Genomic DNA, 17207 nt, shown 5'->3' with positions numbered 1-17207 from the left:
GTGACAGATACCACAGGACACCTTCAGAGGTCTTGTGGAGTCCATGCCTCGACGGGTCATGGCTGTTTTGGCGGCACGAGTGGGACCTACACGATATAAGACAGGTGGTTTTAATGTTGCGACTGATCGGTGTATATTCAAGTGCATAACTTGTGATGAGATAATGATAATCAGTTTGCTACAACCAGGCAAATGAGTGGACCTCCGCAGCAATCTTCTGGTTATAGTTGTAATTTCAGATCATTTTAATAAAATAAAAAATCCAGCAGATGGCAGCAATTTGCACCTAATGCATGCCACATTTTTTCGTATTTTCTTCATAAATGGAACTGAGAAATTCACTTAAGTGAGTGTAACATAAAATGTGCTTATTTTATATGAAAATGAATGGTGTGATTTAGACATTTAGAGGTAAGGGTAAAAAAAATGCCACTTTGCAAAGCAAAGTTTGTAAGTATGAATCGTTTAAAACTAACTGGTTTTGCCACAAAAGTGAAGCGCCGCCTCGTCAACGCCTACATTGAACTTTTGAACAAATTTTGCGTCCCAAGAAAGTAGGTGACATAGTGGAAAGGACACGATCACGGTATACCATGTTTTGGTTTATTTTAAGCGCTGTTTTACTTTTATGTGCATTGCGATATCGTCATCCATACTTCATCAAAGAAGCCCAATACGTGTTCAGGATTTTCTCAGCTCGATATCGCCTGTCAAAATGCCAAACATCCAAGCCATACTATACCTTAGTGGATCGATTTCTGGATTCAGTTCAGAAGAACCCAAACAAAGCGTTTATTCGCTTTCGAGATGACACATATTCATATGTGGATTCAGATAAAGAGAGTAATAAAGTCGCGAGGACTTTATTAAAGCACGCAAATCTTCATGAAGGAGATACAGTTGCGCTTCTCATGGGGAATGAGCCCATGTTCTTGTGGATATGGTTGGCTTTGGCCAAGATTGGATGTTCTGCTGCTTTTCTTAACTACAATATCAGATCTAAATCATTGCTGCACTGTTTCTCCTGCTGCGGGGCTAGCGTGTTGATTGCTGCTGCAGGTACAGTGACTCTACAAGGTCAAAGATACATTTGACTGATACTTTTTATTTATTTATTTATTTTATTTTATCTCAAGGGTTTAGCAGCATGCGCCCACCACTTTGGGAGATTCGTGCAAGAACCATAACTGATTTATTTGATTTACACCATCAAATTATGCCAATGTCAAGATATGCTAAAATCAAGTTTCACTTGCATAAAAACACCTGGTTTTTATATAGGACCACGCAATTCTTCTTGTTGAACCCTGAAAAAACCTTTGTACATAAATATGGTAATCATTCAGTACTATAGTAAACATTACCAGTCAAACGTTTGGACATATTTGACTGAATTATATTCCTCATAACCTTTTGATTTGAAGTCTTATGCTTAAAGTATCTCAGAATGCACTTCATTAAATTGGTTGAGAATTTAGACAAAGCGGAAATACTTTGATGAAACCAAATATACATTTTAATTTGTAAAATAAATGTTTTTTTTTGTGTTAGTTTTTTTTTTGGTTACTACATCAGGCCGGGCTCCAGCTCTAAGATGTAAGATGGGACCCTCCAGTTGGGCTGAACAGTTTTACGGGTGGGTGTGGTTTTTAAGGTGGGCTAAGCTTAAGATTGGGTGGACCATGGCCCACCAGGTCCCCTTTTGGAGCCGGGCCTCAGTGGCGGAGCTAGGGGGTGGACAGGCTTCGGTCCATAATGGTCAGAAATATAAAACTGACCCTGGGTCAGTGTGGCTCTAAATCAACAAATGACCTGAGATGTCATCTTTGATTGACAGGCGTTTCTATTGGTTCTTCGTTCTTGTGTTGATGAACATGATGAACTACCAATCAGTTCTGGGGTGGCCACAGGGTGGCCAATGAGATTTCAGGGGTGGCCCAGGCCACCACAGGCCACCCCCTAAAATCGCCACTGGATGTCTGGTGTGAACGGCTCTCTTGAGGTCATTCCACAGCATCTCTATTGGGTTAAGGCTCTGACTGAGCCACTGGTGCCTTTTTTACACCATACGTAGTGCAGCGTGTTCTTCCCCAACAATTTAACTGTAGTTTCTTCTGTCCACAAAACATTTTCCCAGTAGCTTTGTGGAGTGTCAAGGTGGTCTTTGGCAAGCTTCAGGCACACAGCAATGTTTTTGTTGGAAAGCAGCGGCTTCCTTCGTGGTGTCCTGCCACGGACACCATGCTTGTTTAATGTTTTCCGTATAGTAGACTCATGAACAGAGATGTTAACCAGCTTCAATGATTCCTTCAAGTCTTCAGCTGTCACTCTAGGGTTCTTTTTTACCTCATTGAGCATTTTGCAGTGTGCCCTTAGAGTTATCTTGGCTGGACAGCCACTTCTAGGGAGATTAGCCGCAGTACTAAATCATCTCCATTTATAGACATTTTGTCTAACTGTGCACAGATGAATAACTAATCTCTTCGAGATAACTTTTAAACCCTTTCCAGCTTTATGCAAAGCAACCATTCTTGATTGTAGGTCTTCTGAGATCTTTTATCTGCAAGGCATGGTTGACCTCAGCAGATGCTTTTTGTTATTGGAAACTCAAAATGTTTGTGTGCTTTTCAAAAGTCGCAGTAGCTCTAATCCACACCTCCAGTCTCGTTTCATTAATTGGATGCCAGGTTTGCCAACTGACGTCATTAGCCAAGGGGTTCACATACTTTTCCCAACCTACACTGTCAATGTGAATGAAGTATTCAATATGTACAAGAACAATACAATAATTTGTGTGTTAGTTTAAACAGATTGTGTTTGTTCATTATTGTAACTTCGATGAAGATCAAACCAGATTTTAAGGAAAATGTATACATAATTGCAGGAAATTCCAAAGGGGTCACATACTTTTTCTTGACATTGTATTATTCTTGTGTCCAAACCTTTGATGGCAAAACCATGATCAATGTATTATGGTATTGATTGCCATCTGATACAATAATTTTCTGTTTTTTTGAAACACAATTATTTAGAACTACAGGATACTGTTGAGGAGGTGCTGCCTGCACTGAGAGAGCAGGGGGTCTCGGTTTATATACTTACTGATAATATTAACACTGACGGGATGCAAAGTCTCACTGACAGGATCAGACAGGCCTCGGATGAGTCCATTCCTGCAGATCTGAGAGCCAACGTTACCTTCAGCAGCCCAGCTGTGTACATCTATACATCAGGCACAACAGGTAATAAGGTCTTGAATGAAAAGAGAACTCTATGATACCATGCCATGTCAAGGGGTAAGTTGAATCTTTTGGGAAATATTGTGCAGTATATTATTCCCATTTACGCAAGGATATCTGTAAACCAGCCAGGATACATTTTGATGTTGTGAAGCAATTTTTTAGAATTTATTTTTGAAACTAAAACTAAAGTTTGCATAAAGATCATTTTATTGAACTGAACAAACTAAAACTTTATTACTCCATGTTTTAATCATAAAGGTTTCAGAGAAATATGAATTATTACTCCCTCCTTGCAGTTTCCCCAACTTTGTCAGATTAAGAAAGCTTCTTCAGTACATAACTTTGTAGTGAATAACAACTGTGTAATTATTAAATTAGTTGGACCATGGCTTTAATGACCCATGTCCCCTGCAGGTCTTCCAAAGGCAGCATTGATTAATTATCAAAGGTTGTGGGCCATGGCCTTTTTCCAGTTCCTGTGTGGAGTGACTTCTGATGATGTGGTTTATGTCAACCTTCCTTTGTATCACAGTGCTGGCTTTTGCCTTGGATTTATTGGTTCCATTGAAAGAGGTACAGTATGAGATCACTTATGTTTGTGTTGGTAATTCAAAGAAAACATTATCATGGGTAAAAATAAATAAATAAATAAAAAATAGGCAGAGGCTATGTGTACTAAGTGTAAATAGCAACAAAAAGTATCTTCTATTAAGAGCATATTATTGAAGTCACACCTCGGTTAATTGCATTAAAACTACGGCTTCCGCCAAACAACATGGTTACCACAATATGGTAAAACCATGGTTAATTTTACCTGGATCAAACCTTTCTCTCAACTCCCAGACCGTCACCGTGACCAAATCACTACGAGGAAATCAACCTCTATATTTATTTTTAGTTATTATTATAAGTAGTATTAAAGGAAATATTATGAGTGGAGGCAGGAAACAGGATGGGAAAAAGTGGCACAAAAGGCGGAATCGAACCCGGGTTGTCCGCACAAAAAAAGCACATCTACACCCCTCTTTGTACCACACCACTGCAGCAACACTAGGAGCGTAGTTAGTCTTAATTTTGTTTTTGTTTCAGACTATTAGAGTGCAAACAGCTGCACTGTGGGGCAGGTGCTATTTACACCTAGTGCACAAAGACACCTGAATGTAAGTTTCTGAGAAATAAATGACATTTATACGTGTATGTGCATTTATGTGTATTTTTTTGTTTCATGTTTTAGTGTTTGGTTTGATCTGCTTTTTGTTTTGTTTTGTTTTTTTGTATTTTGTTTTGGTAATCCAGACAAAAACCTCATTATGGGTTAAAAACAATATATAACCAATAATAGAACCAATATTACAATATTTTAGGAAGGCACCTGGATGTTTTTTCAAATAAATTACTTTTATATGTGTATGTGCATTGATGGCTATTTTTGTTTTGTTGTTCAGTGTTTTGGTTAGGTATTTTATTTTTTTTATAATTATTACTTATTAGTTGTAATCCAGACAAAAACCGCATTATGGGTTGACATAATATATGAGCAAAATTAAGACCAGTATTACAATATTTTGAGGAAGGTTTCTCAATGTCTTTAGAAATAAATTACAATTATATGTGTATAAGTAGTTGTGTTGTGGGGTGTGTGTGTTTTATTTTTATTTATTTTTTTAATCTGTTTTGTTTTTGGTTTTGTGTTGTTTTTTGTGTTTTGGTTTGGTTGACTATTGTTTTTTTATTTTTTTTTATTTTTTTATAATCTATTTGTTTTGTTTGATTTGGTTTTGTGTTGTTGTTTTTTTTTTTGGTTTGGTTGACCTTTTTTTATTTATTTATTTATTTTTTAAATAATCTGTTTGTTTTGTTTGATTTGGTTTTGTGTTGTTTTTTTGTGTTTTGGTTTGGTTGACTTGTTTTTTTTTTTTTTTTTTTTTTATCTATTTGTTTTGTTTGATTTGGTTTTGTGTTGTTTTTTTTGTGTTTTGGTTCAGTTGACTATTGTTTTTTTTATTTTTTTTATTTTTTTATAATCTATTTGTTTTGTTTGATTTGGTTTTGTGTTGTTGTTTTTTTTTTTTGGTTTGGTTGACCTTTTTTTATTTATTTATTTATTTTTTAAATAATCTGTTTGTTTTGTTTGATTTGGTTTTGTGTTGTTTTTTTGTGTTTTGGTTTGGTTGACTTGTTTTTTTTTTGTTTTTTTTTATCTATTTGTTTTGTTTGATTTGGTTTTGTGTTGTTTTTTGTGTTTTGGTTCAGTTGACTATTGTTTTTTTGTTCTGTTTTAATCTATTTGTTTTGTTTGATTTGGTTTTGTGTTGTTGTTTTGTGTTTTGGTTTGGTTGACCTATTGTTTTTTTCTTTTTTCTTTTCTTTTTTTTATCTATTTGTTTTGTTTGATTTGGTTTTGTGTTTTGGTTCAGTTGACTATTGTTTTTTTGTTCTGTTTTAATCTATTTGTTTTGTTTGATTTGGTTTTGTGTTGTTTTTTGTGTTTTGGTTTGGTTGACCTATTGTTTTTTTCTTTTTTCTTTTCTTTTTTTTATCTATTTGTTTTGTTTGATTTGGTTTTGTGTTGTTTTTTGTGTTTTGGTTCAGTTGACTATTGTTTTTTTGTTCTGTTTTAATCTATTTGTTTTGTTTGATTTGGTTTTGTGTTGTTGTTTTGTGTTTTGGTTTGGTTGACCTATTGTTTTTTTCTTTTTTCTTTTCTTTTTTTTATCTATTTGTTTTGTTTGATTTGGTTTTGTGTTGTTTTTTGTGTTTTGGTTCAGTTGACTATTGTTTTTTTGTTCTGTTTTAATCTATTTGTTTTGTTTGATTTGGTTTTGTGTTGTTTTTTTGTGTTTTGGTTTGGTTGACCTATTGTTTTTTTTCTTTTTTCTTTTTATCTTTTATTTGTATTAAGGCGCCACTGTGGTTTTAAGGAGCAAGTTCTCTTCCTCTCAGTTCTGGGATGACTGCAGGAAATACAATGTAACAGTGATGCAGTATATTGGAGAGACAATGCGCTACCTCTGCAATACACCAAAGGTATCTCAGGATTTCAAAGTGCCTGAAATCTGGAAGCCAAACATCACACATGCCTAAAGAGAATTCCTCTTTTAGTCATCTATTACATGTAGTAGCAAAAAAACACTACCTGAAAAGTTACCCAATGACACATCTTACCCCACTCTTCCTAAGACTGTCTACAGTGCTATGAGGTCATCTATCTTTGCTGTACTTTATATGCTGTTCTCATCTCTGTTCTCACTTCTTTCAAGCGTTTTAGTGACCAAGTGCACAATGTTAGAATCGCCTTCGGGAATGGACTCAGGGCAGATGTTTGGAGGACGTTTATAAGTAGATTCGGTCATGTTGACATCAAAGAATTCTACGGTGCAACTGAGGGGAACATGAGCTTCCTAAATTTCGCTGGCAAAACTGGGGCTGTTGGGAGAGTGAACCCTTTTCACAAGGTAGGCCGTAAGAATAAGAGAATTTTGCATATGGTCAGCTAGTGTTGAATAGTGTTTAGGCCAAAATAGGAGATTCTAGTTTACTAATAAGTCATTCCAGGAGCAATAAAACACAACAGTGACTACACACTTTAAGTAGCATTGGTTGAGAAAATATGTTTGTCATTTAATTTTCTTCATTTACATTTCAGAAAAAAATTAGAAGAGCTCTAAGCATTGAACCAAACCAATCTGCGCTTAGATGAATCACAGTACAACATTTGATTTGAAGCCAAACGTAGTTGTAAATCAGAAAAAAGGGACAAAGGTACAAGATTGTGTACTTAAAGGGAAAGTTCACCCAAAACTGAAAATGGATTCCTTTTCTATGTCTAGAAATATGTCTTATGTAGGAAATGAGTGGGAAATGAGCTACTCATGGAATTAAATATTGCGAATTACTTTATCGACTCAGAAATGACAATACAATATAAAACTATTTTACCATAAGTCATTGATTATAAGTAAAATACCAAATATTTTATGTTTATTGCAAATACATTTAGAAAATAGCTTGTACTGTGTATAACCTAATCAGCTGTTATTACATTTGATCAATGTCAAATAATATTTATGTGAACGTGTAATGTGTATTTATGAAGGGAGGTGGTGTTCTGCATTTATTACCTCTATATGCAACCTTTCTCTTTAGAAGTGTGTTAAACTTGTGTATTAAAAGCCCCAAAATCAAATGCTGAACAACACCTAATAAACACTATTACATTATCTAACACTAAGCATATCATTAAAACCTCAGTGATGCTCATAGCCACCGCTAAAAGCTGCTTCTTTTGGAAGCGCATTTGCTTGTCATGTGAAGTCATGATATTTTCATAAAGTTTTTTTGAGAGTCAGGAGACTAACTTGATTTTTTTGATTGCATAATTTGCAATGCTTCATGGAAGTTGAGTGTAACTGTTGAGTTTGTTTGCTGCAATTAAAGTTTCCAGAGTAACAGCGACTTCTCTGATTGGTGGATCCCTCTTTAGCATAATGGGTAATGTAGTTCTTTACGTGGTATTTGGCAATTAATCATGATTTCGTAAAAATGAAATTGAAATCACAATGACTTTTGTCCTATTCAGAAGCAAATACCATCATTTAACAATGTCAGAACCTATGGTTGTACTGTCTTGAAACTTTGATATGTTATCGCTTAAAATTTTCTCTGTGGAGAAAATTAATGGGATTTTATTTTCAGAAACCTACTGTCAGTACTGGTAAGTTTACATCTGAAATGTAATCATTATACTGATTTCAAATTACAAAACTAAAATGGTAATCAGTAACATAATATTTTAGATTACACTTGTAGGTAATCTGATCACTTTTGGCTCACTTCATGTTTTGATGAAAATTTTATTTTAAGTGTATTAGTACCAATTTACGCACTTTCATTAAGCATTAGTAAACATGAAATGAAACAAAACATTTGCTTTGTACCAATGTAATCTATATATAATCATGTAATCCATAAACGTAACTAAACTGTAATTACACACATTTAAAATGTAATGCATACATGTAAATGTAATCTGTAATTACACTTTTAAAATGTAACGCGCACACACGTAACTGTAATCTGTAATTACATAAATTTAAAATGCAACGCACACACGTAACTGTAATCTGTAATTACATAAATTTAAAATGTAATGCACGCACGTAATTACACGCATTTAAAATGTAACGCACACACGTAACCGTAATCTGTAATTACATGCATTTAAAATGTAATGCACGCACGTAACCATAATCTGTAATTACACGCATTTAAAATGTAACGCGTACACGTAACCGTAATCAGTATTTACATAAATTTAAATGTAACGCGTACACGTAACCGTAATCTGTAATTACATAAATTAAAATGTTACGCGTACACGTAACCGTAATCTGTAATTACACGCATTTAAAATGTAACGCGTACACGTAACCATAATCTGTAATTACACGCATTTAAAATATAACTCGTACGCGTAACCGTAATCTGTAATTACACGCATTTAAAATGTAACGCGTACGCGTAACCGTAATCTGTAATTACACATTTAAAATGTAACGCGTACACGTAACCGTAATCTGTAATTACACATTTAAAATGTAACGCGTACACATAACCGTAATCTGTAATTACATACATTTAAAATGTAACGCGTGCACGTAACCGTAATCTGTAATTACACACATTTAAAATGTAACGCGCGCACGTAACCGTAATCTGTAATTACACACATTTAAAATGTAACGCGCACACGTAAACGTAATCTGTAATTACACACATTTAAAATGTAACGCGCACGCATAACCGTAATCTGTAATTACACATTTAAAATGTAACACGCACACGTAACCGTAATCTGTAATTACACACATTTAAAATGTAACACGTACATGTAACCGTAATCTGTAATTACACATTTAAAATATAACGCGCACACATGTAACAGTAATCTGTAATTACATACATTTAAAATGTAATGCAATCTAATTACATGTACCTGATTTTTGTAATCTGAATATGTAATCCAGACTACATGTTGTCCGTTATTGCTTAAAATGTTCTCTATGGAGAAAATAAATTAGATTTGTACTTTGGAACACTACTGATGCTCTCTATACTCCTTTGAGTGACAAAATATTCATTACACACAGTTCATGGTGTTCCCTTTTTCTCCCCCGATAAGAGATTATACTTTATCTTACTTTAATTTACCTGAACACAGTAATGTTGTTTCAGAAATTGAACCCATATGCCTTGATCAAGTTTGATCTGGAGCAAGAGATTCCTGTTAGAAATGCAGATGGATATTGCATGGAAGCTGCTAAAGGCAAGTCAGACCGCTCATTTAAATGGCATTCATATTAAAACAAACTATAATACATTTTTATGCTTTTATCCAAAGCAACTCGAAGTGCATTTGAAAATATACATTTCATCCTTGTGTGTTGCCTGGGAATCGAACCTGTGACATTTAGTGCATTCTCTACTAGTTGAGCCAAAGAAGCATGTAAGAAATAGGAGCCTTGGTGCTCCCACATGGTTGCAGGTTCGAGTCTGGCATGCAACATTTCCTGATCCTATTCACCCTTTTCTCTTTTACTATTTTCCCGTCTAGACTGTCCTGTCAGGTATTGCCATAAAGCCCATGAATAATATAAGAATACACCATGAATAATATAAAAATACATAAACAAGACGAATTAACCTGAATTGTTAGCATTCTGCTTTGAAGAATGTGCCATTATTGAACCTGTATGAATTATTTTTTATGTAACTTTATTGTATTTCACGGTAACACAGGCGAGACGGGTCTCCTGATATCAAAGATAACCCAGAGGTCTCCCTTTTCTGGATATGCCAAGGATCCAAAACAGACAGAGAAGAAGAAACTGTACAATGTGTTTGAGAAGGGCGATGTTTACTTGAACTCTGGTGATCTGTTCAGGGTAGATCACGAAAACTTCATCTACTTCCAGGATCGGGTGGGCGACACTTTTAGGTGAATGTACACCATTTATAAAATTGTTTTCAACAGTGCATTCAAAGAACTCATTAAATTGTTAGTCTAGCACATTTTTCTTTCTTGTCTTGATGGTTTTGCTATTGAAACAGGACATTTGGGGCATCTGTCCTGTTACCTGAAAATTAAAGCTTGGTTTTCTTTCACTCAGGTGGAAAGGGGAGAACGTATCTACAAATGAGGTGTCGGACATGATGACAATGGCAACGAATATCGAGGAAGCAAACATATATGGTGTTACAGTTCCAGGTTTTATTCTACTTTACTCCTTTAAAGCATTCCATTGGCAGTCATACCAGGGCTTGACATGAACACCCGCCTACCTGCCAAAATCGGCAGTGGTGGGTAATTCTATAACCCTTACTAGCCTTTTTGGTGGGTTAATTGCACTACTAACTTTGTGGGCAGTAAACAAGCCTCTCATAACTTACACATGCATCTCCACAGGGCGAATGAAGCGTGCATTCACACGATCTCACTTAAGTGTCCTCCAGAGATAAGATCACCAGAACTCTGGGACCGTGCACAGCGAAACTTGCATGATTCAGTCGAGCTTCACTCTATATATTGCGGTGGCAGAATTTATTTGATTCTCGTTAAAATAAAATGTCAAAACAAATGCATGCAGTTACAGTCTCCAGTTACTTTTATCACTTTTGGATTTTGGCTAGTGAAAATGCTGATTGGATAATGACTTTGGAATACCACTAGCCACAGTGGCGGGGGAGCCAAAAAGGTTAATGTCAAGCCCCGGTCATACCACTAATCAATATTTCTTCTTATCTACACTACTGACACTGTTGATATTTTTATTGAACTCTGAAGGGCATGAGGGTAGGACAGGAATGGCTGTCATCGTAATAAAGGAAGGTCAGCAGTTTGATTGCGATGGCATTTTTAGTCATGTGACCACTTACCTTCCCTCTTACGCGAGACCACGTTTCATAAGGATTCAGGTAATATCATAATGCCTTGTGCATGTATTAAAAGGGTCATGTAATGAAAAATAAAAATTGCTTTTGAGATGAGTTCTTTGTACGATGAAATCATATAGAAACTTTCAGAACTCAAAACTTCCCTAGTCCAAAAAGACCAATTATTGAAACTAAGCTACAAAAAACTTCTGCAACTTTCCAAAGTCAGACAAATGAATCTGCTCATGAAAAAAAAAATGTTAAAGGAATGTTCCGGGTTAAATACAAGTTAAGCTCAATCGACAGCATTTGTGGCATAATGTTGATTACCACAAAAATGTATTTTGACCCGTCCCTCCTTTTCTTTAAAAAAAGCAAAAATCTGGGTTACAGTGAGGCACTTACAATGGAGGTGAATGGAGCCAAGACAAACAATATTAGTGTTAACATGATTTTAGTGTGATAAAATCGCTTACTAACCTTTTCTGTGTAAAGTTATAGCCAATTTTACAACTTTGTTACCATGATGATGTAATGTCAACAAACCCTAAAATGACAAAAAATAAATACATAAAATTTTAAATGACAATTTAAACAAATTTACAGCATAAATAATACACGAGTTGTAACAGAAGAATTCATGTAAGTGCTTTTATTAAATTATTAGCTTCACACTTCTTCCTTTAAACTCTCCAAACATTTGGCCCCATTCACTGTCATTGTAAGTGCCTCACTGTAACCTCAATTTTTGCTTTTTAAAGAAAAGGAGGGACGAGTCGAAATTAATTTTTGTGGTAATCAACATCATGCAACAAATGCTGTCGATCAAGCTTAACTTGTGTTGAACCCGGAATATTCCTTTAATTACACTGTTTTTTGCACATCAAACAAAACAAAAATGTACTAACATTAAATGTGGACCTCAGAGAAAAGAAAAAAAATGAATATGACCCCTTTAGGATTTCTCTTTTGCTATATGTGCACAAGTACATATATATCTTACCACAGTGACAATAATTAGCCTATATATCATGTTTAATCTGTAGTCTTATATTCACTGTAATCCTATTAAAACTGTTTTTACTGTATTAAAACTGTAAAACTATTTCTCATTGCAGAACTGTTTGGCTGTTACTTGCACCTTCAAACAGCTCAAAATGATGTTGGTAGAGGAAGGCTTCAACCCTGCAGTAATCAAGGACCCGCTGTATTTCTTAGATGAGGCAGTGAAAAGCTACAGACCTTTGACACATGAGATATACGAGTCTATACTGGAGGGTCACGTCAAATTGTGAAGGCTTTACTTTTTGTAATAAGTTGAATGAATGATCGCATTGTTTTGATCAGATTTTTATAAACAGGAAATTATGCCAACACTGTAATGATGAGAAGAAAAAAAAAGAAAAGAAAAAAAAGAAACGCTTACTGCTTTTTTTAGTGTATTATAAATCTCTTGAGGGAACTGTTTACAGAAATGTAAACACATTTATCGCACAATACTTGTAAAATTACTTGTAAAAGTTCTCTATTTGGTTTAAAAAGATAATAAAAATTATAATTAAAAATCAAAGTACTTCATTGTCAGTCTGAAATGTAAATCTTGGATAATTTGATGCATTATCTCTCCTCTGTGGTCTGGAAAGTACATAGTGTCTGCAGTAAGATGATTGGCTCCCATAGAAACCTGCCCACTTACACATGTCTCAAAGGTTGAATGGACTATGAGGGTTGCCAGATTGACCACAAATTAAACAGTGTAGGTCAGCTTTACTAAAATACATTTGAATATCTCATAATTCTGTAAATGACAACACTATTGTTTTTGAACTGGTAGTCATATCTCCACAAAGCTTTTATTAGCATGATTCATATCAAGTCAATGACTTGATGCTTTTCCCCAAATCGATTAATTTATTCAAAAATACATTAAAAATGCAATTCACACAAAACAATTGTTTGAATATACCTCTACTATGTAAATATGTTTTAAAGTTTTAAAAATAAATAAGTCTCATTAAAAACAGAGACATTTTGTCACTCAAAGTATGAAGTTTTAAGGATAAATATTAATGTTAATTATACAGTATTGTTAAAAAAAAATGTCTTGAAAAATATCAACTTTTCTATTTAGAGTTTGTACACTTGCATGTATTCAAGGAAAAAAGTTTTTCATTATTATTATTATTATTATTATTATTATTATTACTACTATTACTTTTTGTAGAAAAGGCTATAAATCCTTTTCAAATATTTATGAAACCAACATGGACACAAAGACTACATTTCTACGAACTTAAGTTTGTATATAACAAACATTTCCAAGGTTGAGTGCCATGGTGAAAAAAAACATCTAAACATATTGACCAGTACAGCTCACACAATGACAAAAAAACTTTTCATTTTGGTGGCATTGGCCAATTTACTGACACAATAACTAGGTTTTGAAGCATGAATTAAATGTTTTGGGTGAGTTACTGCATTTTGCAGACATGCAATATGAGTTGTGATGTCCCATAAAACAGTTGTGACAATTGCACTTACAGTTTAGAGAATGTTAAGACTATTTCAAAAAATGAGCCAAAACGATTGAGAAAAACTGTAATATAGTTTTGTATTTTTAATTTCGTTTTTATTTCTATTTTATATTCAATTTGTCATAATTTAGTTTAGTTTTCGTTATTTTTCACAATTTGTCTGTTAGTTTTAGTTTAATTTTTGTTTTTTCATTGTTTATGAATTTCCTTATATCATTACTAAACTAATCTTTGGGAAGTAAACAACTAAAGGAAAATTGTCTCATGATTTACTCACCCTCATGCCATCCCAGATGTGTATGACTTTTTCAACTGCTGAACACAAATGAAGATTTTTAGAAGAATATTTCAGCACTGTTGGTCCATACAATGCAAGTGAATGGTGACCAAAACTTTGAAGCTCCAAAAAATCACATAAGTCTGTATAGAAGTAATCCATAAGACTCCAGTAGTTAAATCAAAATCTCCAGAAGTGATATTATAGGTGTGGATGAAGAACAGATCAATATTTTAGTCCTTTTTTACAGTAAATCTTGACATCAGCATTCTCCTTTGGCAATCATGATTACAAGCTTGATTATATTTCCCAGCGCCATCTAGCACTCTGCAAACTAAGTGTAATCGAGCTTGAAATCATGATCGGTCCTGTAGACTGCAATTGCAAGATGTATAGTGAAAAAGAGTTACACTTTGGTCTGTTCTCACTCAAAAAAGGATCGATCACTTCAGAAGACATTGACTAAACCACTTATGGATTACTTTTACGCTGCCTTTATGTGCTTTTTGAAGCTTCAGATTTCTGGTCACCATTCACTTGCATTGAATGGACCTACAGAGCTGAAATATTCTTCTAAAAATCTTTGTTTGTGTTCAGCAGAAGAAAGTCATACACATCTGGGATGGCATGTTAAGAGACTTTTCATTTTTGGGTGAACTATCCCTTTATCTTTTTGAGGTTTTAAATGGATGATTTTACTTTGGGATGTGTAGCAGAGCTCATTTCATCACCACTGGTGGGAAAAGCAATTGTAAAGAAAATGACAAAAATTTGAATTAAATCTGGTTAAGGTTATAAAAAAGTAAAAGTTAACAATGTTATAATGTGAAGGTGTATATGAAAATATAACAATTTATTCCAAATAGATGTAGATTACACTATGTTGCCAAAAGTATTCGCTCATCTGCCTTTAGACGCATATGAACTTAAGTGACATCCCATTCTTAATCCATAGGGTTTAATATGATGTCGCCCACCCTTTGCAGCTATAACAGCTTCAACTCTTCTAGGAAGATTTTCCACAAGGTTTAGGAGTGTGTTTATGGGAATTTTTGACCATTCTTCCAGAAGCGCATTTGTGAGGTCAGACACTGATGTTGGATGAGAAGGCCTGGCTCGCAGTCTTTGCTCTAATTCATCCCAAAGGTGCTCTATCGGGTTGAAGTCAGGACTCTGTGCAGGCCAGTCAAGTTCTTCCACACCAAACTCACTCATCCATGTCTTTATGGACCTTGTTTTGTGCACTGGTGCGCAGTCATGTTGGAACAGGAAGGGGCCATCCCCAAACTGTTCCCACAAAGTTGGGAGCATGGAATTGTCCAAAATCTCTTGGTATGCTGAAGCATTCAGAGTTCCTTTCACTGGAACTAAGGGGCCAAGCCCAGCTCCTGAAAAACAACCCCACACCATAATCCCCCCTCCACCAAACTTCACAGTTGGCACAATGCAGTCAGACAAGTACCGTTCTCCTGGCAACCGCCAAACCCAGACTCGTCCATCAGATTGCCAGATGGAGAAGCGTGATTCATCACTCCAGAGAACGCGTCTCCACTGCTCTAGAGTCCAGTGGCGGCGTGCTTTACACCACTGCATCCGACGCTTTGCATTGCACTTGGTGATGTATGGCTTGGATGCAGCTGCTCGGCCATGGAAACCCATTCCATGAAGCTCTCTACGCACTGTTCTTGAGCTAATCTGAAGGCCACATGAACTTTGGAGGTCTGTAGCGATTGACTCTGCAGAAAGTTGGCGACCTCTGCGCACTATGCGCCTCAGCATCCGCTGACCCCGCTCTGTCATTTTACGTGGCCTACCACTTCGTGGCTGAGTTGCTGTCATTCCCAATCGCTTCCACTTTGTTATAATACCACTGACAGTTGACTGTGGAATATTTAGTAGCAAGGAAATTTCACGACTGGACTTGTTGCACAGGTGGCATCCTATCACAGTACCACGCTGGAATTCACTGAGCTCCTGAGAGCAGCCCATTCTTTCACAAATGTTTGTAGAAGCAGTCTGCATGCCTAGGTGCTTCATTTTATACACCTGTGGGCATGGAAGTGATTGGAACACTTGAATTCAATTATTTGGATGGGTGAGCGAATACTTTTGGCAATATAGTGTATTTTCTAGAGACCCATTCTCCCTCTGTCCCACTTTACCAGTACTGCTTAAAAACAAATCTAGGGATTTGGTCAAAAGAGGGTCTCCAAAGGTTCTACATCCCATTATTGAATATTTAATCATTTTTGCTTTTGACAAAAGGTAGAATACATCCCAAGCTTTCTTTAAAGGTATAATTTTATGTTATGTGTCATCAGGGTAACGGAATACATGTAACAGGATTATGCATTTAAAATACAAAATATAAGTAACTGTATTCCACTACAGTTACAGTTTAAATCATTGGTAATCAGAATACAGTTACATTCAAAAAGTATTTTGATTACTGAAGAGATTACTTTGCATTTTATTGTCATTTGTTTCATTTAATATTTAGTCCTTTCAGATGGAAAACATTTATACATAGAAATGATGCGATCCAAAGTGCATTTGAACAGCAGTGAAACACTTCTTATGATGTGTTACATTCATACGAGCAGACAGAGGAGTACGTTTGAAGTAAGTTTGGAGCAGAAGAAATAGAAATAAACCTTGTCAGCTTTACGCTAAGCTAAAATGCTATTTCTAGCCATTTTACATGCACAGGTTACCAGACACGATCATATTTTTTTATCAAGAAAATTCACGTTGGATCATCATTTTTTTTTTTCTATTGAGAACTTTGATATTAAGGCAAAAATCGTATTCTTGATGATAATTTTTGTATTGTTTTCCTGTAAAAATATCTAAAAATCTTTAAAACAAGATCAATTTTATTGATCTTGTTCTAGAAACAACACTGCATAAGATATTTAGGTTTTTCAGAGAATGTATTTTTAACATGTGTATTTTGTCTAACTGTACTGGCAGAGTTTTTATAGTCAAAACAAGTGAAAAAAATCGACCAGAGCTGAAGAAGTAATCCAAAGTATTTAGAATACATTACTGACCTTGAGTAATCTAATGGAATACGTTACAAATTACATTTTACAGCATGTATTCTGTAATCTGTAGTGGAATACATTTCAAAAGTAACCCTCCCAACCCTGGGTGTCGTTTAGATCATAATTCAAGGTATCAAGAAAAGTAAAATTCTCAAAAGTGTCCCACTTTGCCCAT

General features: G+C 35.1%; 1 protein-coding gene across 1 annotated transcript; it reads left to right on the top strand.

The window, feature by feature from the left end:
- Window positions 1-554: 554 nt before the first annotated feature.
- LOC127437412 (long-chain fatty acid transport protein 2-like) lies at window positions 555-12744 on the top strand. Its single transcript, XM_051692293.1, has 10 exons — window positions 555-1059; window positions 3033-3242; window positions 3657-3815; window positions 6145-6269; window positions 6503-6697; window positions 9477-9567; window positions 10041-10239; window positions 10412-10509; window positions 11086-11216; window positions 12293-12744. Exons 1-10 carry the CDS (start codon window positions 594-596, stop codon window positions 12467-12469), a joined length of 1851 nt encoding a protein of 616 aa, XP_051548253.1. The 5' UTR covers window positions 555-593; the 3' UTR covers window positions 12470-12744.
- Window positions 12745-17207: the final 4463 nt, after the last annotated feature.

The sequence above is a fragment of the Myxocyprinus asiaticus genome, chromosome 48, assembly GCF_019703515.2.
Source record: "Myxocyprinus asiaticus isolate MX2 ecotype Aquarium Trade chromosome 48, UBuf_Myxa_2, whole genome shotgun sequence".
Taxonomy (NCBI): Eukaryota; Metazoa; Chordata; class Actinopteri; order Cypriniformes; family Catostomidae; genus Myxocyprinus; species Myxocyprinus asiaticus.
Note: the sequence above shows the minus strand (reverse complement) of the source record. Positions and strands in the feature narration are given on the sequence as shown.

Coding starts and splice junctions, on each gene's coding strand:
- LOC127437412 (XM_051692293.1), top strand. CDS start 594: ATGTTTTGGTTTATTTTAAGCGCTGTTTTACTTTTATGTGCATTGCGA. Junction 6,698..9,476: donor GAGTGAACCCTTTTCACAAG/GTAGGCCGTAAG, acceptor ATGTTGTTTCAG/AAATTGAACCCATATGCCTT. Junction 11,217..12,292: donor CACGTTTCATAAGGATTCAG/GTAATATCATAA, acceptor TTCTCATTGCAG/AACTGTTTGGCTGTTACTTG.